Consider the following 24,850-nt stretch of genomic DNA (forward strand, 5'->3'; position numbering starts at 1 on the left):
CTCCAATTCTTGCTGAGCACTTTACAGAAAAAAAGACTAAGGTCTTTGTGCCAAGGACACACCAAAAGGAACACTTTAACGAAGAAATTTTGCAGCTTTTATAGAAAATATCTCCACCTTTGCCACCATTTAAAATGCCCTTGGATCATTTTTAAGGGTGGGATAAATTTGCAGTAATTCAACCTAACAGGATCCCATGAAGTAGCTCAGAAATAGACTTGCCATATTTTAAAAATACCTAAATTTTTGTTCTACTTTCCAATTGCAGCTGTGATCTGGGAGCTGGGCTCCTGGAGGAGAAACTTTCAGCATGAGGAAAGTGGAGAATCAGGTTGCATGAAAGGATTTGGAAGATGATGGTCAAATATCTCCTGTAGCTTTCCTATCACCTCAACTGAATTTCTCAACTGAATGCTCTATGTTTTAAAGCAATTATTTTACTTCTGTTAAAATTTTTAAGTAAATTTCTATAAGAAATAGGCTGCAAGGGGGGGTCACATTTGCCGTATCTACTCTTTTTCCATGTTTTATTTCCCCCCTCCCCCAGACTAATACCTCTTCCAGCCAGGAGATGGCAGCATGCAAGGCAAAATTACCACTGGGAAAGTCAGAAACTGCCTAAACCGTGAAAGAGATTTTGTTCCTGACATTCTTACATTCAGGTGATGATCACACAGAAATTGTGGATGGATACTGGGGAAAAAGCAATTCAAAACCTATAAAAGTGATCTCCATCCAGCCCAAAACTACTACTTGTTTTAAAAATGATCTGTTAAATACTTGCCCCCAAAACAGGGTTTTGTTCCTGAGTCATTTCAACCTTTTGAGTTTCCAGCTTTAGTAAATAAAGACTAAAAGGCATTTTTGGCACAAGATCTTTCTGTTTGCAGTTCTCTTCCAGGAAATTCTGAAGGGAAAGGATGGGAAACCTTCTCAGACATCAAGATGAGCATCTGCACCAGAAAATACCCTGCAAGGGAACACCACTAAGCATCATGAGGGCAATTGGCAATAACTGGGGGTTTGAAGCTGTCTCCTGGATGAGGAAGGGACCAAGTATTTTCCTCTGACAGAATAACCTGTGTTTCACTCATAAGGTAACTATGGTCAAGGGACTTATCCCAGCAGGCAGCAGTGCTGTATCCTGCATAGAAAAACTTCCTGAAGCTCTCTCTGAGTAGCTTAGGACAAGTGATCTTCATTGCTAGCTCTTCAGCTGTACTTGGGATCAGCTGGTGGCAGGTACTTGGACTCATTTTTGTCAATTCATGGCTTTAGTGTGGTGGGTGGAGCAAAATTACTGGTCCCACTCTCTAAGGATGTTTCCAGAGGGTATTTCTGGTGTGATTCCTCTAGCCAAGGCTTTCCATTTATGCAGCTGCTGCAGAAAAGCTCTCCAGGCTCAGGTGCCAAACAAAAGTGATGTTAACATGTGCTGACAGGAACAGCCAGGAGCTGCTCCTCCCACTTGTGTCTTGCTGCAAGGTAGATTAATCCCTGGCTATTCACCAGCCAAAAACTTGAATATTGGTCTTGTCAGGAAGCCCTTAATCCTTAAAGAACCTTGGAATCAACTGTACCTTCAGCACCTCGTGTATTGGTGCCACATGGGTTTCAGCTGGGGCTGCAGATGCTCTGGGTGTTTGATGCTCTGAACATGGGGTCAGAAGCACTGGATTCCAGTGGGCCTCTACTCACCAGCTGGGATACACAACCAGTGACTTGATGACCAAGAAAAAAATGGGCAAAGCAGGCAGTGCAGCTGGTGCCCCATCCTGTGCTCGGCTCCATGGGGCTGCATGAGATCTCTCATTCATCCAGCCAGCAGCACTGGCTGCTGAGCAGGACGTGCAAAGAGGCTGTTTTGGAAAGTCCTAGCTGGAGGCAGGAGCTGTGTGAAGGAGCTATTCACTGCCAGACTTGCCTTCATGTGACTATCACAGGACACAACCAATGCTCTGCACAGACATCAGCCTCTGTGCCTTTGTGTTTGTACCCAAAACACCCCAAGAGGCACCAGTCCAGCTTTATCACAGGCTCCTCTGCCATCTGCAACACCCAACTGGGCTCTCTAATAAATACAAATAAACAGTCTCTAAATTTTGCTACTTGTGATGATCCTGACCCAAAGAAGCCCCATCCCAAGGGCTGGTCCCAAACCTGCAATACAAAATACAGATGGAAACACTGGACACATTGGCAGGACATACAGACGGAAGGCAGCGCGCAGCACACAGTGTCAGGGGGAGTGCTGGCCCAGAGAGCAGAGCTTACCACACCAGGGGGAAAGTCCTGACCACCAGTTAGAACAAGTGCTGGAGAGCAGAGGAGAAGAGGGACACAGCAGAGACAGGAGAGAGGTGACACCTACTGCTACTTGCATGCGGTGAGAGCTGTTAAACCAGGTGAGCAGAGTCCCAAGGAGCACTTCCAAGGAGTGCAGTGACCCAGGATGCTCCCAAAGATGGAGCTGGCCAAGCACCAGCACAGCACTTTTCACATCCCAGAGGGAATGATTCCTACAGCTACAATTCCCTTTGCACATGGGCAGCCTCCAGGAGCACAGCAAGGCACTCCAGGTATGGCAGGGGGGCCGTGGTTTGGTGGTGAACAAGGCAGTGCTGGGTTTGTGGTTGGACTCAGCAATCTCAGAGATCTTTTTCAACCTAAAGTTCCTATGATTCTATGTAAAAAAGTATATTTTAATACTTAAAATTCTCCCTTTTCCAATCCACAAGCAGGGACTTGCTCAAAGGTTCAGCTAGGTTATCTCAGTCCAAAGAGATATGTCTTTCAATCAGGTTTGGAGTATTCCTGTCTCAACTCCCCAAAAAACTTACCAAGAGTAGGCTTAAAAAATATATGGAATTTGTAAATCTCTGCCCTCTTCCAGTAAGGAAATTACCCTGGGAAAAATTATCCTTTATAATAAGATCTGCTAAAAGAAAAGTCATGAAAAGCCCTCCTTGGCCACCTGCTTTTCTTGGAAAAGCAGCTTTTAGGATCTCACGGGATGTTTGCCAGCCCCACGGCAATGCTGTGGCACAAAATAAATCCCTGGATTTTTGTTTCATGCTTTTCTTTGATTTTATACTCAGCTCCACATCCTGTACTGCAGCTGGAGGAGAGGAACATGGCAGCCCTAACCAGCACTCCACCCAAACTCTCACAGCAGGACATGATTCCTGGTGTTTCTCCACAATCCTATGGGGACATCTCCACCACCTCAGGAAAATAAATTACGATCAGGTTGGAATCTGTTGGCCTCTTCCACTCCTGAAACTTCTTGGTTTGTGATTTTCCAGAAGTAGCTTATGTGGGTGGGAGATTAAGCCTGAGATGCAAAAGTCCACTGTGCTGGCTCATGTTGGACCTGCTAAAGGATACTCATTGCTGTGCTTGGAAAAAACACTTAGGTTGGCTGTCTTTGTTTTAAATCCACTATTTCACTCTCATTACATTTTCATTGTCCAATTTCCATGGTTTAACTTTCTTTAAGCTGCTGTCTGCCAGCATCATTCTGATAATTGAGAGCCAAATGAATAATCATTGCATATTGTAGCTAAGGATAAAAAATCAAAAGTAAAAAAGCTGCAGGATTTATATAATTTTTTTTGTCTGTTGCTTTTTGGACAATATTTACTTCCTTTTTTATTTTACAGATGTAAAAAAAGTTCCAAGGGGAGGATTGAGTTTGAAGCACCCAAACCAGGTAATTGTGCAATACAAGTTGTAATGCTCCAGGAAAACTATGGGAAGTGTGGTGGATGTTTAATCAACCCAGGAGCAAGAAATAGAGTTTGGATGGAGCTCTGAGCACCCTGGTTTAGTGGAAGGTGTCCCTGCCCATGGTAGGGAGTTGGAATTGAGATTTAAAGTTACTTCAACCCAAACCATTCTGCGATTCTGTGATTCCATGATTTTGCCTCTGTTTCTGCTATGTTTGCCAAATTTACCCATCTACAGCATCCTTGGGAGTGGGAAAAGAAGCAGTGGAGGAGGGATGAGTGCAGCTAAGGTTAGCGAAGAAAGGCTCTCTGGCTCAGTTTCATTTCCCCCATCACATCGGACACAATTACCATTTCGGAGTCACTGTAACAGGCCTGCCCCAGGCGGGCTGCCTCGGTGTGAGGAGGGTGCTCAGAGGAGAGAAGGAACTCAAAACTGCCATCGTAATCCTCTTCCTCCGTATCCCCCTCCCCATCAGCAAAAGTACCTCTAGTCAAGAAATCGGAGCGCGTCCGCGCCATGCGGGCTTTCTTTTTATGGCTCGGTCTGGGCACCTGCTTGACCAAAGTATAAAACAAAACAAAACAAAACGAAAAGAAGGGTTTTAAAGTAAAAAGGACTCTCTACCCATGTAGCCTTAAGACATCTCTGAGTGCCACTGCACCCCATGGAGGGGATGCAGTATTATGTCTAGTGAAAACAGCAAAGGACCAGAAAGAACAAAAACTAAGACAGGACGGTGAAAATGGACAGTCATGGGTGTTACTCAAACGGACATTTAACCAAACCAAGACAAGACAGCGTTGGACAGTGTTTGCCATCAGGATCACGGGATCCTTTTATCCAGAGCTGCTACAAATTATTCCTACAGGGCTTTTTATTTTAAGAGAACATGTGGAGGTTACTGTGCTGTCATATTCCCCTTCCCTACCCAGGTCTAGCAGCCCTTGTGCTTCAGAGTTCACCTCTTTGAAGTTTTTGAGGGAAAACTGGCAAAATAAGTTGCTTCTCCCTTTTCAATAACTTATGTTTTCCTTTTCATGGGAAGAGAAAACAAACAAGTCACAACTCACCTCGCCTCTGCCAGACCCTGGCATCTTAAACGGCTTCCGTGCTGGTTCGCCCTTGGAAAGGCACTGATGATTTGCCTCTCTGCTGAAACACAACAGAACAGAGATCTTTCATCCTCTCCCAAAAGCCTTCTCACCATGCTAGCCCAGCTCCTGGGAGCACACAGTCCAAGCAGTCAAGACTAAATTGCAAGTCTGAGGTCACGGGGTTTTGGAATTGCTTGGAATTCTTCAGAATTGGACTTAATACAAGACAAGAAGAGAAAACATTCTGCCTGTCAACTTTATACAGCAAGGTAGTTATGGATTGTACCTTTGTACTTTGGGATTCTCAAATGTCACTATTCTGTTGCAGACCAAAAATTAAAATACAGAAATCCTTAATGTCTCTTTCTTCCTGTTGCTTGTTCATGTTGCACATGAACCAGGAAAAGAAAATTCAATGGGAATCTTCTCCTGTCATAACAGCATAGAAACCACAAGACTACTACACTTCAAGGTACCTTGAGCTACCAACACTCATTCACTGGGAGCTTTTGCCTTGCCTGCAGCAGGATTTGGGAGGGGGATGATTTGTATCCTATTTGGCCAAAACCACCCCAAAATTAGGCAAGGCACCTTAAGCAACACAACAAAGTGGGAGCAAAAGTTGTCCCAAGATCTTGCTGCCATCTCCAGACTCTGGAACAGCTCAAGGTTAAGCCATGCATTGGACCTGAACAACTAAGTCCATTACAGGTGTAATTAATTACATATGTGAATGATAGGGTCTCCAAAGAGCATTCACTCCCAAACTCTCTCTGGAGAGCTGGCGTTTTTTCATCTGCAATGATCAGATCATCCACATGGCTTTGTTGGATGTATTAATTCTATGGTAAACAAGGAAAATCCTGGAATTTTTTGCCTCATTGAGTCATTTCTATTCCAACTAGCCCAAATCCTAAAAACTTATTAATAATTTTTTGCTTTGAGAAATAAACTCCTATCCTCTTTCATGTAGGGTAAATAGTAACAGTATTTATTGACTCTCTTCACCTGCTAATGTCCATGATTATCTCCCCTGGAATATATAACATTGTAAGAGACTGAGAAATCATAGTCCAGGTCTTCTTCCTTTCCCTCTGACCTCCATCTGCTTGTTGCTAGAAGATCAAGAACCCTTTGTTTAACTATGGGGTATATGCAGATTCCAGAAACAATGTTCTGGACCCTTTGTACAAAAAGGTCCCTAGCAGAAGAAAGAGCCAATGGAGAAAGCCTAGGAGAAAGCCCACCCTCCCTTTACTCACTGGAGGCCGAAGGGATTGTCTTTTGGAGTGAAAAACATGGAGCTTGCCCTGGTCTCCTCAGTGGCCTGGTTGGGCACCCGCGGTTGCCGGAGGCGCTCTGTCCTCGAGAAGTGGCTGCCCGGGTGGTCCTTGGGGTCCAGAGCTGGCTTGGAATGGCAGCGGGGCTCCGGAGCTTCTCTCTGCTCCACAAACATGCTGACAGGTCGGTCCTTGGGGGCACTGTGGGCTGGAGAGCTTACCCTGGTGCCAACAGTGAGACCCTTGATGTCCACTGCTGGGGTGGTGCCTGGGGTGGGGCTGTGCTCCCCTCTGCTCTGGGGGTGCAGGATGAGCACTGACTGAGGCCGGCTGTCTGCTTTTTTGGCTTGTTTGAGGGAAGGGTCCTTCACTCTGCTCTGCTCTGTCCTCTGCAAAGCCTCTACCCTCCCTTGCTGCTCGAAGGCTTTGCGTTGTCTCTCCAGAATTTCCTTCTGCTGACGAATCTGCTCCATCATCTCCCTCTCATTTTGCAGCTGAAGCTGCTTTTGCCGTTCTTCCTTCTCCACGTTGAGCTTTTCCAGTCTCTTGATGACAGAACCTGGAGAAAGGGCCTGTGCTGCTGTCACTGTCCCACGTTCCTCTCTCTTGGTAGAGGGTTTATCCTCTTCCTCTTCTTCTCCCAAGGCTTTGCCCTGGTCTGACTCAGAGTCCTTCCTGGCCTTGGAGAATGTAACTGTCCTTTCCTCTTTTTCCACTGCTTTATTCCTCAGGTTATTCTCCATTATCTTCACATTGTCTTGTGGTGGAACGTAGAAAGTCGGGAGGTTGCTAGAAAGGAGGGATTCTCTTGGGTGAGCCTTTACAACACTCTGGGGGCCACCAACACCACACTCCTTCCTGCTGAGGTTATTGGGCAGCACCGTGTCTGCTGGGGTCTGTCTGCAGCTGGGCAAATCACTGCTCCCATCTGCTGCACAGGAAGGCTTCTCCTGCAGCTGAGCCTGGGGACTGCTGGGCAGGGAGTCCACAGAAAATGACTGTGCATCATGATCATCTAAGACTAAGGAAATGGGTTTATTATTTGAGGTATCTTCACTGCTTAACAGCTCGAAGCTCCCTTGAGAGCTCTCGCTCTCTGGGGTTCCCTGAGGGGAGTGCAGTGCCTCTGACACCAGCTCAGAGGACCAGAGCTGCTCCTCTGAAGGTGAGAGCCCACCTGTGGAACGGACCTTGAGCAGCTCCAAGCTGAACTTCGCCTGCTCCAGCTCCCGCATCCTCCGGCTTTCCCTCTTTGCACGAACCACTTTTTTCTGGTTGAGATCCTCCAGAGACTTGGGCCTCTCTCTCACGATGATCTCCTCCTTGGTGTCCATCCCACTCTGGCTGCTGGCTCTCTCATGCCTTTTGTACAGGGAAGCATCCAGTGGGTCCATGTGATTCACCCGATTATTCTCCATCAGTGATATATGTTGTTCTACAGCTCTCACTCGCTCTTCAAATGAGCTGTCCTCCCACTTAGATGGGTCAGAGCCCTTAATTTCCAAAACATCTCCTTCCAGCCCATCCTCTTCTCTACCCACCAGGCCATTCTCCAGCTGCATCTCTTTTAACTGCTGCTCTTTCAAAGCTCTAAACCTGGAAGAAAGCAGAAAACCAGGATATTCAGCCCCGTGTCTACTCAAGGCACTACACTAGTAGTGTCTTATTATTACCACCACCACCACCACCACCACCAGCATCTCAAGCAACCCTCCTTGCACACCTGGTGCAAGACTAGGTAAGGCACGTTCAGTTTTAAACCTTCTCCTCCTCTGCCATCTCTGCTACTGAAGGGCTGCCCCAACGCACCTGAAAACTCCCCTCGTGCCGATGGCAGTGAATCCAGACTCCATCCCTGGTCTAGCTCCTCCATAAGCTGTTGGAGCCAGGAAAGCTTAACCCATCACACCCCCTTGGTTTCTCCATCTTCTCCATCCTGCCTGGACTGCATCTGGAAAAACTAGCAGGGACTTGTGCCTGGCACCAAGAGATCTCTGCAGCTCCCAGATGTTCCAAGCAACGTTAAGGTGCTCCACACCTTGCAGGCAGAATGAATTGTGACCTGCCTCCCAGCCAGCCAGCCAAGGCATGGCTGGAAAGCCTGCGCCCTCCACAGCAGCTGGCTCCAGTATCCCTTGTCCTTGCGAGCCAGCGCAGCAACCAGATTGGTGAGGCAATCTGAGTTAAAAATAGGCTACTTAAACTGGTGCTGCTGCCAAGGGTTAAAAAAAAACAAACCCTTGCAAGTATTTACGGCCTTGGCTTTGCACTGCCTACGTGCTCCAACCTGAAATAGGCTCTGCTTATTCCAAGAGCAGGACGCGAGCTAAAAAGCTGAAAGTGTGGGCAAACGAAGGACCAGGGCAGGTTGGGGGAGGATCATGGATGCTATGAGGGGACACTGCCCTGTGTAAGTCACTGCAGTGCCCTGATTCCCACCAGCCACCTTTCCCCACTGTGAGCATCACCAAAAAACACGTTCCCCTTCACCAGAGCCCAACGTTGTTACCTCTGCCGCGCCAGATAGCCCCGGCAGGCCGCCTGCAGGCACACGGCTCTGCTCCTGCGGGCTGCGAGCGCCTGCCGGCTGCGGTGTCCCCGCCAGGCCGCCTGGATGCTGGTGGCGGCGGCGTGCCGGCGCCTGGCGTGCTCCCGCCAGCAGCTCTGCACCAGGTGGGCTGCAAACTGCATCTGCAGGAACCTCCGCCGCTCCACGAAGCCCCGCCAGTGTGTCTGCAGGATGACAGCAGCTCTGCTGAGAACCATGGGGTCTGGGGACGGTTTGCCTTTTTTTCGGCTCTGGTAGCTGCGCCAAAATCTCTGCAAACACAGCAAGGGGGTTCCTTGTAATGGGTGTTGTGTGAAGATGGGACAGCACCTGCCTTCATGCAACCTCTCCATTCCCAATGTGGAATCCAACAGCAGCACCCACCTGTATGGTGATGGCCGCGTGCCGCAGGCTCAGGAACTGCCTTCTGCAGAGCAGGCTGCGGAACCAGTGCTGCAGCAGAGTGATCCTCCGCAGCACCTCCTGGTGCAGCAGGTCTTGCAGAAGCTGCCGCTCCTGCTCCTTCATGAAAACCTGGCCAAAACAACCCAAAAGACACTAGCGTGGAAAGCTTCCCAGACCACAAGGCAAATGATTTCATCTTCCTGGTTTCTGCATCCTGGATGCTCCCAGAAAAGTTGAGGAGCTGATTTTTGTGAAGGTAACTCTAAAAGGTTTTGAAGCAGCCTGTGACTGTTTAAATTCCGAATTACAGTTTTCCCATCAAGGAAGGCAAAATGAGGATCATTGTATCAAGCTAAGTATACACACACGAGAGATTTTGGAGGACATGAGTTTTTTCGAGGCTGCCTCATTACAATCCATAACTAAGCAATATTATTCCTTACTCTTTTAAGTTAATAATATTAAAAGTTTCATTTAAATAATTGATTTTTGATAAAGAAAAGAAAAATAGTTTAAGTAAAACCACATATAGATATTAATTTATCAGACAGAAATACAGGCAAATGTTATATCTGTGTCTTAAAGGCTGAGCTGAGGATGAACATTTACCATTGTTCTTCCAACTTGGTAATTGTCTGGAGCAAGTTTTATCTTCCGGAAGAAATCATGGATATTGTGCTTAGATGGGCTGATCCCTTGTGGCAAAAGGACATGGAAATGGTTCACAAAATCCTGGAAGGAAAAAAAAAAGCAGGACCAAGATTTGGTTAGTTGGGTCCTGCTGCTTCTTTCTCCCATAAATAACAGATTTGCTCCACTGGCCACATGAAACGGGACCTCTGGAGTGAGCAGAAGGACAGATAACATTTTATGCACTGGGGAACACCATGTTTCATCCAACTTTTGTGGTTTAATGGGAAAGACATCAAAGCAGGGATCCAGCAAGGTTCAAATGTTTTTCAGCGTGGGAGGAGAGGTTCTGCAGGAGCTACAGGGTCAATCCCAAGCAAATAAATGCTCCACATCCCCAGCAAGAGCCACGATGGAAGGAGGATACCAACATCTGCAAAACATCTCTCAGATGCTCCAGCCATTACTGCTATGAGGATTCAGAGTGAAGGAGGTACAAGAGGATAGATCCCCCCAAGCAAGGCTGGGAGCCCTGCTCCTAGCAAAAAATTTTTGAGTATTTTCCTTTTTCTAAACAGCTGCTGTGCAGAACTCGACATCTGCCCCAAAGCAGCCGCTAGCAGGAAACCAATCAGCACCAGCATGAAAGCATGAAAGGACTCACATGTACACAAAACCTGGCAAACACATGGGAAAGAAGGAAACAGGAAAAGCTGGCTAACTCTAGCAGTTCAGAGGATGCCGATCACCCTCCTGATGGGACACAGCCAACACAACAGGGCAAACACTCCTCCCAGTAATTCCAGATGCAGAAGAGAACGTGCAAATCAGACACTTTTTCCCAAAAGGGAGTCCATGTTGCAAAAAAGCACTGGTTTTGTTCAAAAATCATGGTGCAGTGCTCACAGCCCTCCCTGAAGTCTAGATTGGCTCATAGGTAGAGAACAGCCTGTTACATCCACTAGAAAGTAGTTACCCTGATAAGAAAAGGACCAGCAACACTCAGACAACTCTGCTAATGCAGCCAAAGGTGGGTGATGGAGCACAAAGCCCCAGTACTCAACCTGGAAGGAGTATTTGCAGCTGTATCCTGACTGGCGGATGCGCACGGTCTCCAGCATCCCCGTGTAGCGCAGCTGCCGCAGCACCAGGCTGTCGTTGAACCGCAGGGGCAGCTGCAACGGGAGAACCAGACCAAGGATGAGCAAATATTTCCTTTCACTGGAGCTTTTAAGTGTGTGGATGGGTGAAGGGTTCAGCAGATGTAGCACATGTGCAGGACACACACGTTGTCAGTGATGCTACAGGAGGGAGGGAATGTGGGTCCCCAGGAACTGAACTAATCCCATTGGGATTGAATCCTGTTTGCTTCTGAGAATTTCAAACTAGAGAAATAAAACCACAAAAAAAGATTTTTTTGCATTTGAATTGAATCAGGCCCCCCCCAAAGGCACAGTTAATGGGTCAAGCAACTAAATAATCTCCAATACAAAAAGGTTTCTCTCTAAATGCCTGGGTAAAACTCTGAAGGATTAATGCATAAAGCATCCTTACATTTTGAACAGAGGGTCCTCAGTCCATGACACAATTAGGTAAAGACAAATTTAAGAAATATGAGTCATGGTGATCAATGTAGTATACTCTAAAAGTATCTGCTTTTACTTATGGAAACTTTATTTTAAGGAAGCTTTAGGGCTCAGACCCAGCACAAGTGAATTCATGGTTCTATAAATCTCTCTTATCCGTGGTCAGAAGCTTCAAAGCAGTCAAATTCATTTATCAAAGCAAATATATTTTTCATACAAATTAAAATACTGTATTTGCATACACACGTCTCTACAAATATAAGAGCCAGTTCAGTTTAACAAGAATGACAACCAAATGATAAACCCTTGCTCAAATCTTCTAAATCCAACTCCATTTGAGGATTTGTTTCCTATCTAACTCCTTGTGAAATGGGACAAAAGGTTCTCAAGCTGATTTCTAGCAGGATAACTTTCACAGGCTGGCATTTACCTTCTCGGCGTTGGATCGGATGCACTTGACAAAATACGGCTCTGCTTGGTCAAGGGTCTCCATCAGTTTGTTGAGGGATGCCTGCAACAGAGGAGACACAGGGAAGGGAGAGGAGACCATGGTGGATAATGAAAATCCAAATGCTTAAATCACAAACCAACAGAAATTGGAATTAATTATGAGTAAATGAGGCACTGGGAAATTATTCCCCCAAATGAGTGTTTTAGCACAAGCAACTTGTGCTGATTTTGTTTTTGGCCTCAACAAAGAAACCAAAGATAAATATAATGCTGGGCTAGATTTTCAGATCTCTGGCTCCCCTGGAGCCCAGATTCTCATGCCACTCCACACCACAAACCTCATCCAGCCATGAGTGGGCGCCCCAAGACAAGAATTTACACTTGGCACCAAATAACCACTGATGTTTTTTAAACACAGATCAAATTTCCCTTTATCAAAAGTGACTCCAGGCAGGATTTACCCCTGATTTTTAATTCTCAAAACTTTACTGTTGGCCTAAAAATGAATTGTTTTTAATGAAAGTTTTGCCAAGGGAAAATTGTGAATTCACAATAATTTTTGAAGCCTGCAACTCTGAAAACTTCAGAGGTTGTTTCTAGAGAAGAGCTTCAATGCTGGCATGTTCCTGACTGAAGAATCACTGAGAATTGAGCAGGTTCCTGGTTCCATTTTTCTATTTCCCCTTATTTATTCATCACCATTAAAAGTCTCTCCCATAAAAATGAATTTACATCGGCATCATCTACAGCCAGCTGCTCCAGTGGGATGTCTTGCTCCTTCATCTTCAAACCTTTGACTTTTTGGGATTAATCACAAGCTCTTGGAATAAAACCAGGTTGAAAACCAGTGTGTGCTGGGTCCATTGGTGCTGGCTTGGCTCCTCAGCCACATTTTTCTGCTGTGACCTATAAATACTTTGGGTATCTCTAACTGCTGAGTTGGTAATGTTAAAACATGACACAGGTAAGGTGCTACAGAATTGATTACTCCTGATTTTAACAAAGTTTAAAACTCAGTCATGTAAAGGATATTCTGTCACATTTACTATAAGCAGAGGTATAAATTTTGGAATACAGGAGTTAATAAACTGGCGTGGTATTACAAAGAAGCATTTTGCCCACAGATTGGCTCACAGGAAGCCTTTTTTTTTTTTCTTCTGATCATTTCAAAGACATCTTTTTGGGAAGCCTTTCTTGTTTAGAAAAATTCATTCACATCCAGGATATTGGAAGGAGCAAGGGATAGATCCCAGGCACATGTGATGCAGCTGTATTCTGTACATTAACTTCATGCAAATATCACTGCTCCTGTCCCAGGGAGCAGCAGGAATGCCATGACGTGGCAGACCTCTGCTGGCATGCTCCTGGCTTTTTTAAAATCTGAAATTACTCCTTTTTACACAAAAGAAGCTTTTTGGGTGCTTCCAATCAGCAGTGATGCTGCAGCATCCCACTGTGCCTACACAGGCTAGTGGGAGGGAAAGGGGGTGCTCAAGGGACACAACCCCTTTGCTAAGAACCCAGCAAGCAGAGTGCTCCAGTGCTGGAAACAGGGGAATGGGATGTGCATTTCCATTCCCTCAGGGCCATCCTGTGTGAGGCAGATGGTGCAGGCACCCTCAGCCATCTGGTGGTCGGGAATCCTCAAAGGACATGTGAGGTCGCTGGATTAACCCTGTACCTGTCTCCTTTGTCCCTCTGCCAGCAAAACTTTCCAGCCATCCACTCCTTCACCACCTGTGCTTGGCCTTTCAGGAACTGTTCCATCCCTGTCTCCAAGGCATCTGCATGTGGGTTAAAGGGGAGCTCTACAGTTTAGTTTTCCTTCATGAAAGGGATCCTGCATCCCTCAGTGCACACTCCAAGGCAGCTACTTCCCCTATAGATGACCCTAAGTACAGGGATAGTGGAAATCTATAGGAGATGGAGCAGCTGCAAGCCTGGTGTTGAGGCACTACACACAAAGCAGTGTTTCTCTGCAAAAAAACATGATAGGAAACATTTGTGTTTCCTGCCTGTGACCCAATTCCATGCACTGCAATTTTATTAGTTTGCTCTTGATTAAAAAGGCAATGCTGCTGCATTATCCCTCAAAATGATTCTCTTTAAAAAGTGCTCAATTAAATTAGGGGTATTTGATTTGAATGTGTTGTGAAAATATACAAAAAAAAATCAATTGTGCCCCCTGGGGCTTTTCAGAGTTTTGTTGGGAGCATAAATAGGTTTTGGGAAGGCCTTTCACTCCAAGACATCCCTGTTTCAACCCATCCACAGGTATGAATTAAACTCTGCAGGAGTGAATTTTGACAAGAATAGAATTAGATTAGACAAGGCTAAATACATAAATATACAGATGTACATTCTGCTAATTATACATACATGTGTGTGTGCATACATTTTTAATTATTTAATCTTACCCACACCTACACAAGGAGACTTTCTAAATATAAACTACATCTCCAAAAAAACCCAAAAAACCCAAAGCAGTGAAAATTACAAGTCAAAACCAACCCAGACTTGCTTAGAACCCAGACTTTAAGTGAAAAGCTGCTTTCTATTATTACCACCTGCTTGTGCATGTCTTGTAGCTGTTTCCAAGACATATAAAACAATCACATTTAGGTTGGAAAAGACCTTTAAGACCATTAAGTCCAACTGTGAGCCCAGCACTGCCAAGTCCTTGGAGGATTATCTTCTCTGCACCAACCATAGGGATTGCTGACTGGCAACTGCACTGACAACACAAGTTTAATCCCTCCTCTGAATTCCCCTGCTCACCTGGAGATAACGCAGCAGGATTCTGACTTTTCTGCCCCTACTGAAATTCCCATTCTGTCTCAGAACAGATTATGCTGGATGAGCATAAATCATGTAAAAAAAAAACATGATTTGGGGATTTTGCAGTTTATGGATTTTGGGGAGAAAGCACCACGTTATGAGGTACCAGAGGTCAGGGATGCACCAACATCTTCCTCATGTGCCACCTTGCTCCACCACGTCATCCCCATGTTACCCCTTCTCACTCTTATTTCTCTCCACTTGCACCCTTTAAATGCCTGCTGTGTCTCCCAGTTCTTTCAAGCCCTCAGTGGGATTCATGGCCTAAATGTGCAGGGGATGAGGCAGGACTGTGCCTGGAACAAGGGATTCCCCTCCCTCCATCAAAGGAAAGGGCTCACCTGGAACTGGGCACTGATGCTGGGTGGTTTTTTCTTCTTATGGAGGTGGAGGAGGGATTTGGTGATGCGGTCGTGCAATGTCAGGTTTGTGAGATGCTTGAGGGACTTCACATCCAGCAAGTGCTGTGGAAAAAAGGACAATCCATAGAAAATCCAGATGTTACCATCACACCATCTAATATATCCATCTTTAACCCTCAGAGGGCTTCCTTAGGTGAAGTAATCTCAACAGGGAACACTGAGGGATGGCTCCCCTGTAAGGGTGGTGAGACCCTGGCACAGGGTGCCCAGAGCAGCTGTGGTTGCCCCATCCCTGGAAGTCCAAGACCAAGTTGGAGGGGCTTGGAACAACCTGGTCTAGAGGAAGGTGCCCCTGCCCATGCCAGGGGGTAGAAGTGGATGACCTTTAAGGTCCTTTCCAGCACAAACCATTCCATGATTCTAGGATTCTCCTCACTGTTAATGTTCATTGATTAATTGCATTGGTGCCATTCCAGGTGCAAGATGGACATAGAGAGGTGTAAAAACAATGTTTGCTCCTCTCCTGGTGCTCTGTTCCTGATCATAGATGCAGCACCAGTGAGTACCACAAAAAGCCTTATTCTTCTAAGGACAACAGATCTCCTGGCATCTCTTAAAATACAATAAATGTAGACAAGATGGAGGGAAAGTAACAAGGTTTTTGTCTATCAGGTACCAGCTCTCCTGCATCACTTACTTGCTCATTTTAGTTTAGAGATTTAGTTATTATATTTCACCAGTGTGTATGTACTCCTTCTCAGAAGGAGGAAAAATGAGCCAGAGCAGTTCCAAGGAGGATGTAAGTGCTCATATCTCTCTCTCCCAGCAGAAATCAGGGCTGAAATCCTTTGGGTTTATATAGATTAAAGAGCCCTGAACTGAGCTGAGTTGACCAAAGTCTTGGTGTAGACACCATGGTCTTCCTCATATCCAGCAGCATGGCATTACTGTGCTACAGCCTTAACCCACAGAACACAGTGGGGGAAATGTTGCTTCTCACTCACCTTTGGGAGACTGGGTTTGGCTTTGAAGTTCTTATTTCGCCTGGGGAGATAATAAACAGCTCAGGTTAATCCACAGTGCAATTGTGGAATAGAGGAGTTTATGAAACCAGCCCCTCCAAATCCCCCTGAGCAGCTGCTGCCTGGAGCTGGCACTGAAATGGGGCTGCCCTGCTTATTGCAGACTGAGAGGAATGATCCAATTAATGGGAATGGTTACTGGAAATGATGACATGCTGGGAATCTGGGAAGAAGCCATGTCACAAAATGATTGACCAGCCTCCTGATTTCCCTGAACCTTTGAGGAGGCTGCAATGTGAACCACCAACATCATCTGCCCAGATAATTTATATTGGAAACATTGATATGATGTTAAAAGTGTGACTGCTGTATCTCCAGACTGGTGTGACCAGCACCAGTCCTTCTTCACTTTTTCTGGCATTCTGAATGAATGACTAAAATCATACATGTCAAATGTACTGGAGTTGCTTTGACCCAACTGGGAAACACCTCCAAGTCTCCTTGGCACCCTGAGAGTTTTATATCCTGGCTATTCACATTCCCCTAGCTACTCATGCTGCTCATTGGCAATAAAGCTCAGCTCCCCTCCTGGGTACTGACATGAGGATGCCATGGGCTCTCTCCAGAAGTTTGCTGTTGCTTGTGCTGACGAATATCCCATCTTTGTCCAGGAAGGTGCCAGGGCTGGTGAGCCTGTTGTGCCTCATCCCCATCCGGCCATTCCAGCCAACTGCAAAGGCATCCCTGAAACACCAGACACCGTTAGGAAGAGATAAAAAACACCCTTCTATGATAAAAACAGATCAGAGAACAACCCATTGCTAGAAAACGAGCTGCTGCTTTTGTTTTCCCACTGTTCATTCACCCCCATGGGATGAGTCCCTGGTGCCAGACAGCACATGAAGCCATCATCTACTAAAGCACCTCTAAATCTAATTTCCAATAAACTCATTTGCCACAAATTTGGATGTCAGCCCCAGATGGATGGATGCGTTGACCCAGAATCACTCTCTGGGACCTGATTACAAATCAATCACTCAATTTGGTCCCTCCTGCTATGGAGCATAACTGCTGTGGTCTCCAAAAATTCACACCTGCCTTCAGAAGGGCTAAAGGAAATGAGGAGAAGAACCAAAATCCCATCTTGGAGGGATGGAAATGGATACTTGACCAATTTCCTCCTGAAATGAGAAGCCTTGCAGTGGTGTCTGTGGAATATGAAGCCTCTTATGGACAGCACCCAAACAAAATACTTTTGGCTTGGTGGGTTTTTGGTGGTTTATCGGGGTTTTTAAACTCTAGATTTTTTTATCAGCCTTGCAGAAATCATACAGAATAAAAGCAATCTAAGGATTGATGTGGGGGCTGCAATGTGCTCCCCCTCCCCCTCAGTTATCTCAGACAGGAGGAAAAGGAACAGGATGAGACTCTAGGCTGCACCAGGTCATGAGGATGCAGAAGGATACAGTGATTTAAACGTGGCTTTAGGCGCCGGCTGCTTCTGAGGTCTGACAACAAGGCAGCCCTTTGCCTTAAAGACCTGATTTGGAGGAAAGGCAAATCTCAAGTGCCACATGGAAATTAAAAAATAAAGGATGTAAAGCTGTATGCTCAGCCAGCTCAAAGCCTGGAGCCAGATCCTCGGCGCAACGTCACCTCGCTGCCTCATCTGAGCACTTCCCAAATTCCTTCCTGATCCTATTAAATCAGCATTTTGACATGGACCACTATTATAAGGAGGGATCAATCACAGCGAAGTAAAACCCCTGGCTAAGTGCTCCAGGATCTGCTTTCTTAAGCATTCCATTGACAGATTGCTAGTGAGAAGCTTGAATATCCAAGTGATCCCTCCTGCTCACATTTCTTCTCTTTACATCTCAGGTACCATCCACCAGAACCCTCCTGTTTGCAGGGGGGAAAAGAAAAATCAGCAGTTGACAGGAACCACTAAAACTCAACAGCCACTTTTGGGATGTACACCATCATTAATCCTGGCTAACCTCTCTGGAAAACCTTAGAAATTCCCAGGTGGTTTTGAAAAACCCAAGAGGTAAAATGTCAGCTCTGTTCATTATGGACACTTTAGGATAGATATGTTCACGTGGCAACAGATGCAGCTTTTGCTGCTCTGGGGTCAATCACCTCACTGAGCCCAGCCAGCTGTTTCCAGATCAATACCTGCTCAGGCACCCCTTCACATAAAAGGGCCACTAGTGAGCACCAACCAGCAGGATCCCAACCAGCCCAAGTGGTTTTGGTTAGGCATGGCCTGGCCTTCATTTCTCAGCAGCTGGGGAAGACACTTGAACACTCTGCTGAAGCCTGATTTCCCACCTAGCATGTGCAAACCACCCGTCCACTTTTTTTTCTGAGATCAGAGGAGAGCACTTGGCTCCCTACACCCTCCACAGTGACTTCCTGAGTGATGTCATGCCTCAAAATTGCTTTTAGAAACAGGCCCCGAGCTATCCTCTAGGTTGGATGCACAGCCAGACTTATCAGCGACCACATGATCATGAGATGACTCTGAAAGCAATTCCTGTTTAATTTGGAGCCATAAATTGCTTGCCAGTCAATCTGCTGGGAAGCTGCTAAAGCCAATCTCTCTTCCAGACATGTCACCTGCACTCCTCCTCTTGCTCTTGCTCTTGCCTGAAATATCAACATTCATCAAGTGTGACATGACTCTCCAGATCAATAATAACTACATCAAAGGGAACAAAATCACCTGCCTACTAAGAAAGCACAGGTTGGACCTTGGAGATCTTATGAGACACCTGGTTTGTACTTCCAGAAGGAAGGGGCAAAGGTGACATTTGGGGACGCATTGCTGATGATGCCCAAGGGAAGAGAAGCTCATGGACCACCTGTGATGCTATTGAGGCATCACAGAAGGGGAATACAGGAGTTAGGATGACCCCAAAAGCACTTTTTCTGCAAATACAGGCTCAGATTGAGGCTGCTGGTAGAGCACAGCTGCTGAGGATGAGGAAGAAAAACACAGTTCCTCAATTCTGGCTGTTTAGGCTGACTTGTCTGTTGTGCTGGCATGGGTTAAGCCACATAACCAGGGCTGACCACACACTGAACTCTACAGTAAATAAACACATCCTCCTCTTTGCTGGGGTCAAGAGCAACTTCCCTGCCTTTACAATGCCCCTTTGCTGAGATAATTGAAATATTTTGGGCTACAAAAATGTTGGCAGCCCCAGCTCCCACACTAAAGTGCCTCCAAAGCTGGAGTTGGGCAGTCAAGAAAAGCCCTGTCCCAGTTCACAGATGTTCCTCATGCGCCAAAGGCTGGATAGAGAAACTGCAGGAATCCTCTTATCTACAAGGGAAGATCTCCAAAGTGCCAAAGTTTCATGTTACGTTATCTTGAGGGAAACTTGCACAATCAGAGGTGCTGGAAACAGGGAACGTCACTCTGGAGACACCAACCTTCCCTGCTTCCAGTGTCACTAAGGAATGACTGTCATCACACCCCAACCCATCAGAGCCCCAGCAGCTGCAGCATCATGAGAAAGGAAAGGAGGGTGCCAAAAACTGAGGTGAGAACAGGCTGGGTTTCATCACCTTCCCAGGATAGGGTGGCATCGCTTGCACAGTTGGATTTCTGCTCAAATTTGAGAAGTAGCACATATTTATGAATTCAATCCCACCATTTTAAGCAAATTCCATCCTCTCTAACCACTGAAATGGACTTAAAATGATGTGAGAACATTCAGTTCTCCTTCAGTAAGGTGCCACTGCTTCTCTCAAAGGGGAGGAATTCAGAGGAAGAAAGACATTCTATTATTGATGGCACTCAGAGAGCATGTGGTGAACAAAATCAGGCAGAAGCCACTTTTCTTCCCCAAGAAAAAAAGGAACAATGTGTATCTAATTTTTGTTGTGGCTATTTGGCATTAGAGCCATTAAAAATAATATCCTTGAAGGATGTTTAACTTTGTGTGGAAGGGAAGGCACTGAGATGCAAGGATTGATTTAACAGACAGATTAAATGGAGACAGACTCAGACTCCTCTTGACTTGTTCTGAGCTTCTCATTAACCTCAGAGCAGCCATAAAGACACACCTGGATATCTGCAGCTCCAAGCAATGCTTGTAGGAGCTGAGGGTGCTCCTATCACTTCCCTCCCCAGCTACACCTGCTCAGAGGGAAGCAGAGATGCACTGTACACCTTTAGAGGGGTATTGGGAAAATCAGACCTCCTGGGATGTGTGGAGGGGTAGCACAAGAATAGCTAGGAAAAGGATCAGTGCCCAGACGTGCCTTGAAAATGAAGACTCTGGCTTCACAAGCAAGTTAATTCTGGAATGGGGATGGAGAAGGCTTTGCAGAAGAGGCACAGACCTGTATCTCAAGTGTAGAGCTGAGTCTCATTCAGTAGCTGCTTAAATGGTCAGAAACTTCAAGGAAGGATTTTAAAATAAAAATATACATAAAAACCGTAAAAAACAATCACTTTTGAAGCAAATGTGCTTTTTTTCCCCCCTGAAAATATGCAAGCATTTGGCAAAGTACCATCTCAAACCCCATAACTTCCAGGTTTTCCACATTCCAAGGTGTCTGGAGCCACCACATATTGTATGCAGCTCTGCACCCAAACCTGTCCTCCTTAAATGACTATTTCCTTGGTATTGGCACCTTCATTAATTTTTTAAGCTTCTTATCCCCTTGTACACCCACCACCACCAACTGATGCCTTTGACACAGGGAAGGTGATTTCCCTGCCTGCTGCTTAGTCAGGAAAGGTGTTTAGATCCAATCACACGGCAGAGAAAGAACAAAGAGAAATAAGATTGACAGGAGAGACAGGAGAAATACCAATGCAGCCATTTTTAGGTACAGACAGATCCCTGGCCATGCCAAGGTAGCAGCAGCAGCCTTACCGTGGGCTCCTCTCGTTGATGGTGTTGACTCCCTGCAGGTCTGAGAGCGGCGTCCTCGGGCTCTTCCGAGTGATACCTGAAGCAGCACATGAAGAAGAAGTTTCCAGCTGGCTCACAGCCAAGAGACAATGAGCAGAGCCATAGCTCAGCCCTGACTCTGGCATGGAGCAGCAGACGTGTCCTGGCACATGCCGGGTGCCAGGGATGCCATCACTTCCCAGTCCCACCTCCCTGCCAGAGTCATCACCCTCCTGAGTAACACTGTTTGCTCCAGCCTCTCATTCCCCTCCCACATATGCATGGGGTGCTTTAGGGACATGCTGTCCCAGCCAGCAAATGGGGTGAGGGAAGGAGATGATGGGGGGGAGCAGTCACTCATGTTCTCCATGTCCCAGAGATTCCCAAGCTTTTCACTGGGCATGGGATAACCCAGCTGCATGGGCAAAACACCTGCACAAAATTAGAATGCTTGGAAAAATGGCCATTTATTCCTTAGACACTTCTTCTCTCCCAGCCTCCAAATATATGGACATGTGCAGCCAGTAGAAAATACTTTATACTTTATATACTATTTATAAAGGCTTGATAGCCTATTGGGACCATATTCTTTGATAACTAGAATACTTGGAAAAATGGCCATTTATTCCTTAGACACTTCTTCTCTCCCTACCTCCAAATACATGGACATATGCAGCAAGTAGGAAATACTTTATACACTATTTATAAAGGCTTGATAGTCTATTGGGACTATATCCTTTGATAACTAGAATACTTGGAAAAATGGCCATTTATTCCTTAGACACTTCTTCTCTCCCTACCTCCAAATATATGGACATGTGCAGCAAGTAGGAAAAACTTTATACTTCATGCTTCATACTTCATACTTTATATACTACAGGCTTTATATACAATAGGCTTGATAGCCCATTGGGACCACATCCTTTGATAACTAGAATAATGTATTTGTAAATAAATAAAATATATCTAATAAAACAATATATTAAATAAAGTATCTATTTTGTATTCAGCCAAGGAAGCTGCCACACATAGTTACAGTAGCAGCTGTTATCTTCCTCGAAGTGGAAATGTTTTGTAACCAAGCACTTACAAAGACAGGAGGCAATTTTTGTAGACAGCAAAACACTGCAAGTCACCAAACCACAGATTTAAAGATCTGATAATGTGCAGTTTGACATGAAAACAGTTGAGCAATTTTATAACTGTCTCAAAATCACTGCTGTGAGACAGGAAAAATCACAGCTCTCACCTCAGCATGGGGAAAATGTGTTTTATTTTACCCTGAGACATCTACAGTGGGACAAAAGGGAAAAAAAAGCTTTCTAAAAATAAAAAAGTCTAAACTATAGTTGGTAGCAGGACAGGAGGAAGCAGTGGCATATCCCCTCCTCCTCATATTTATAATTCCACTATTTTATGCAGCCCAGGTGCTGAGTTAAAAGGTGTCCTGGTGATTTTTTATTCTGAAAGATGAACACAAAGCAAATACACTGAGACCTGAGCCCATCCTGCTGTTATGAGCCTGGAATTCCTGAGGAGAAGATGAATTCCTACCAGAGTCAATGGTGACATCACTTTAAGTGATTTAACCCTCCTTGCCCTGCTAAGGTGTTGTAACAGCTCATCTTGAAGCTGAACAGGAGAATCTGTTCATCAGGAATCGAGCAGGAGATCCCTGAAAAGGCTGATGGTCCAGCTAACTAAGTTTTTAAATCTAAAGGTGCCCAAATATTCTGGAAATGTCAACAAAAGAAAATTTGAGGGTGTGCTCTTCCAGTCATCTTTGAACCCTGCCTGTGCTCCAAGGCAGGACCAACCAAATCACTCCTGCTGCTGAGGAGGGTTTGGCATCTCCAGCAAGGGAGATTTTTGGAAAGCAAGGCAGGTAATGCATCTGAGCACTTAACAACATCCAAGCTCAAAATATCCAATAATATCCAAGTTCCAATAGCAAGCTCAAAACTCTTTCCAATCTCTCTTTTTGCCATTTAATCCATTTTTGGGTTACATTTCTTGCCCTAGGAGTGTTCTGGTACCTCTTTCAAATTGGCATTTCTGTGTCCAAAGTCCTGATTTAGAACACAGAAACCATATCATAAAGAGGGAAAAATGGGAATAAACATTTGCTTAAAATGGTTGCATCAGGAATTTGCTTAAAATGTTGCATTAGTACTTTATGTAGTTAGTTTTAGACTAAGAAAGTACCTAATGTCTAGCTAGACTTATTTTTAATATAGATTGAATACAGTTTAATATACCTAGACACTCCTTCTTTAAGGCCCAGAAGGCTTTTCTTGTCTCAAAGAGTCCATGAAAAGCAGTATTTCACTGGTATTTCCAAGATTGTTTAAATTAATAACCTTCTTTGTGGAGCAAAAATCTGTTTTCCTACCCTTCCCTGCACTCCCCACCAAAGAAAGAAAAGGTCCAAAAGACTTTTCAACCCAACAAGTCAAGCTGAAGTGATGAAGAAAAGGTTGTATCAAATTATCCCTGCATCCACACCTTGCATTGCTCAGGAAAAGGGAATTTCTATTTCAGGTTTGCAGGTAACAGCTGAATTTAAACTGCATCATGGTTCTGCCAGCTCAGCACCTTAAGTGACTTGTTGATTAACAAAGGGCACAGTGCACAAGTTGGGTAAAAGAGCTTTAGATACACCAAATATAAAGACACTGTGCCATTACTTGGCTCTTTAAAGGAATACAGCCAAAAAAAGCTGTAATGTTGATGTGAACCCTTTTCTTGGAAATAAAGGGGATTTTTATAAATAGAAGGTAAAAAGGTCTTAGATTTCACCTGGTGAGTTGCACATAGCCTTGAGAATTGTGTATGGTGAATATGGGCTAATAAACTGTAGGAACTGACACACAGCAGGAAAGAACAACGTGGCAACAACCTCTCACTCCCTTCATTCAGCTCAGACAGCCTAAGCAGGTTTACACTTCAGGCAAAAATTATTCTGATTCTTCAAGCATATTCCCTTTCCTTCATCTGGAGTGTTTTGGAAAGATGAACTGATTTACCTAACAGGTCTTTGCCCTTGCTGGGAAGAGTTTTGGATAAGCCCTGTCTACTCCCTATGGATGAATGCCAAGGAGCAGAGCTCCAGCCTTGAATCAGATGTGTCTAAACCCAGTGCCTGGCTCTGGAGGAACTGGTGGACTCCATGGCACCAGGGAAGCAGCTGATGGTGAGGGAAGGGTGACCAGCTGGCTCCAGAAGCTGAATACCAAGGCACCTACAGGAAATCTCAATAAACACATCAAACCAATTTTTCTCTCTTTGTTCAGAACTAATTGCACAGTTCAAGACAAGGAGATGACCTTGGTTCCTGTCTCAAGGATGACATGGATGCATAACCTCATCTGACTTGTGGGAAAAGCCAAGTCCCTGGGGCCAAGCCCAAAACCTGATGGATTCTGAACATTACACTTCAGCTTGCCAGGCTGGGAGTCTGGGGAAGCAGGAGCACACCCTGTGGGAAGAGGGGAAGGATCTCTGAATGCAGAACAAGAATTACTTGTTTGTGTGGTCAGATGCCAATTTACAAACTGTGGCAATGTTCTTCTCAGACCCACACGTTGGATTTCTCATAAAAGATCCCAAATTGTGTGGACTAGTCTCTACTAGTGAGGTTTTGAGGTGTTGAGTTCAACATTGAGCTCAACTTCCTGCTTCTCACTAAATTAAAGCTCTAAGTGTCTCTTGAGTTGAATGACTTTCCCTTTTCCCACCTAAGGAACTGCAAACTAAACCTCCCAAAATCTCCCATATTGCTGAGCCAACTTAAAAATTAAAATTACATTGATTCAATAACAGCAAGTAAAATTACTCTGCTGATAACTATCTTCCTTTACAATAGTTTCTTAGGAGTATCAGTAAGGTCACTTGGCATGATACCACTTAATAAAATCTAAAATCAAGTAAAATTTAGCATCATTCCTTTATATTTTCTTATAGTAGTGTTGGGAATTTGTAGGGGAAAAT

The 24,850-nt window shown here is 45.1% G+C and overlaps 1 protein-coding gene across 8 annotated transcripts in view; it reads right to left on the bottom strand.

Annotated features, from left to right (window-relative positions):
• Positions 1–24,850, bottom strand: part of MYO9A (myosin IXA) — a 164,929-nt gene that overhangs the window by 16,593 nt on the left and 123,486 nt on the right. For 3 of the 8 annotated variants that reach the window (XM_056499556.1, XM_056499557.1, XM_056499562.1), the window contains 12 exons: positions 20,843–20,918; positions 16,548–16,691; positions 15,930–15,969; positions 14,905–15,027; positions 11,706–11,786; positions 10,754–10,864; positions 9,669–9,791; positions 9,039–9,188; positions 8,616–8,926; positions 6,089–7,702; positions 4,803–4,884; positions 4,080–4,286 (listed from right to left, as the gene is read on the bottom strand). In XM_056499556.1, the coding sequence (XP_056355531.1) occupies positions 4,080–4,286; positions 4,803–4,884; positions 6,089–7,702; positions 8,616–8,926; positions 9,039–9,188; positions 9,669–9,791; positions 10,754–10,864; positions 11,706–11,786; positions 14,905–15,027; positions 15,930–15,969; positions 16,548–16,691; positions 20,843–20,918 (3,062 nt within the window). The remainder of the gene's footprint in view (positions 1–4,079; positions 4,287–4,802; positions 4,885–6,088; positions 7,703–8,615; positions 8,927–9,038; positions 9,189–9,668; positions 9,792–10,753; positions 10,865–11,705; positions 11,787–14,904; positions 15,028–15,929; positions 15,970–16,547; positions 16,692–20,842; positions 20,919–24,850) is intronic. The other 5 variants (XM_056499561.1, XM_056499563.1, XM_056499560.1 and 2 more) reach the window with 3 other exon arrangements.

The sequence above is a fragment of the Oenanthe melanoleuca genome, chromosome 10 (assembly GCF_029582105.1).
Source record: "Oenanthe melanoleuca isolate GR-GAL-2019-014 chromosome 10, OMel1.0, whole genome shotgun sequence".
NCBI classification, from domain to species: domain Eukaryota; kingdom Metazoa; phylum Chordata; class Aves; order Passeriformes; family Muscicapidae; genus Oenanthe; species Oenanthe melanoleuca.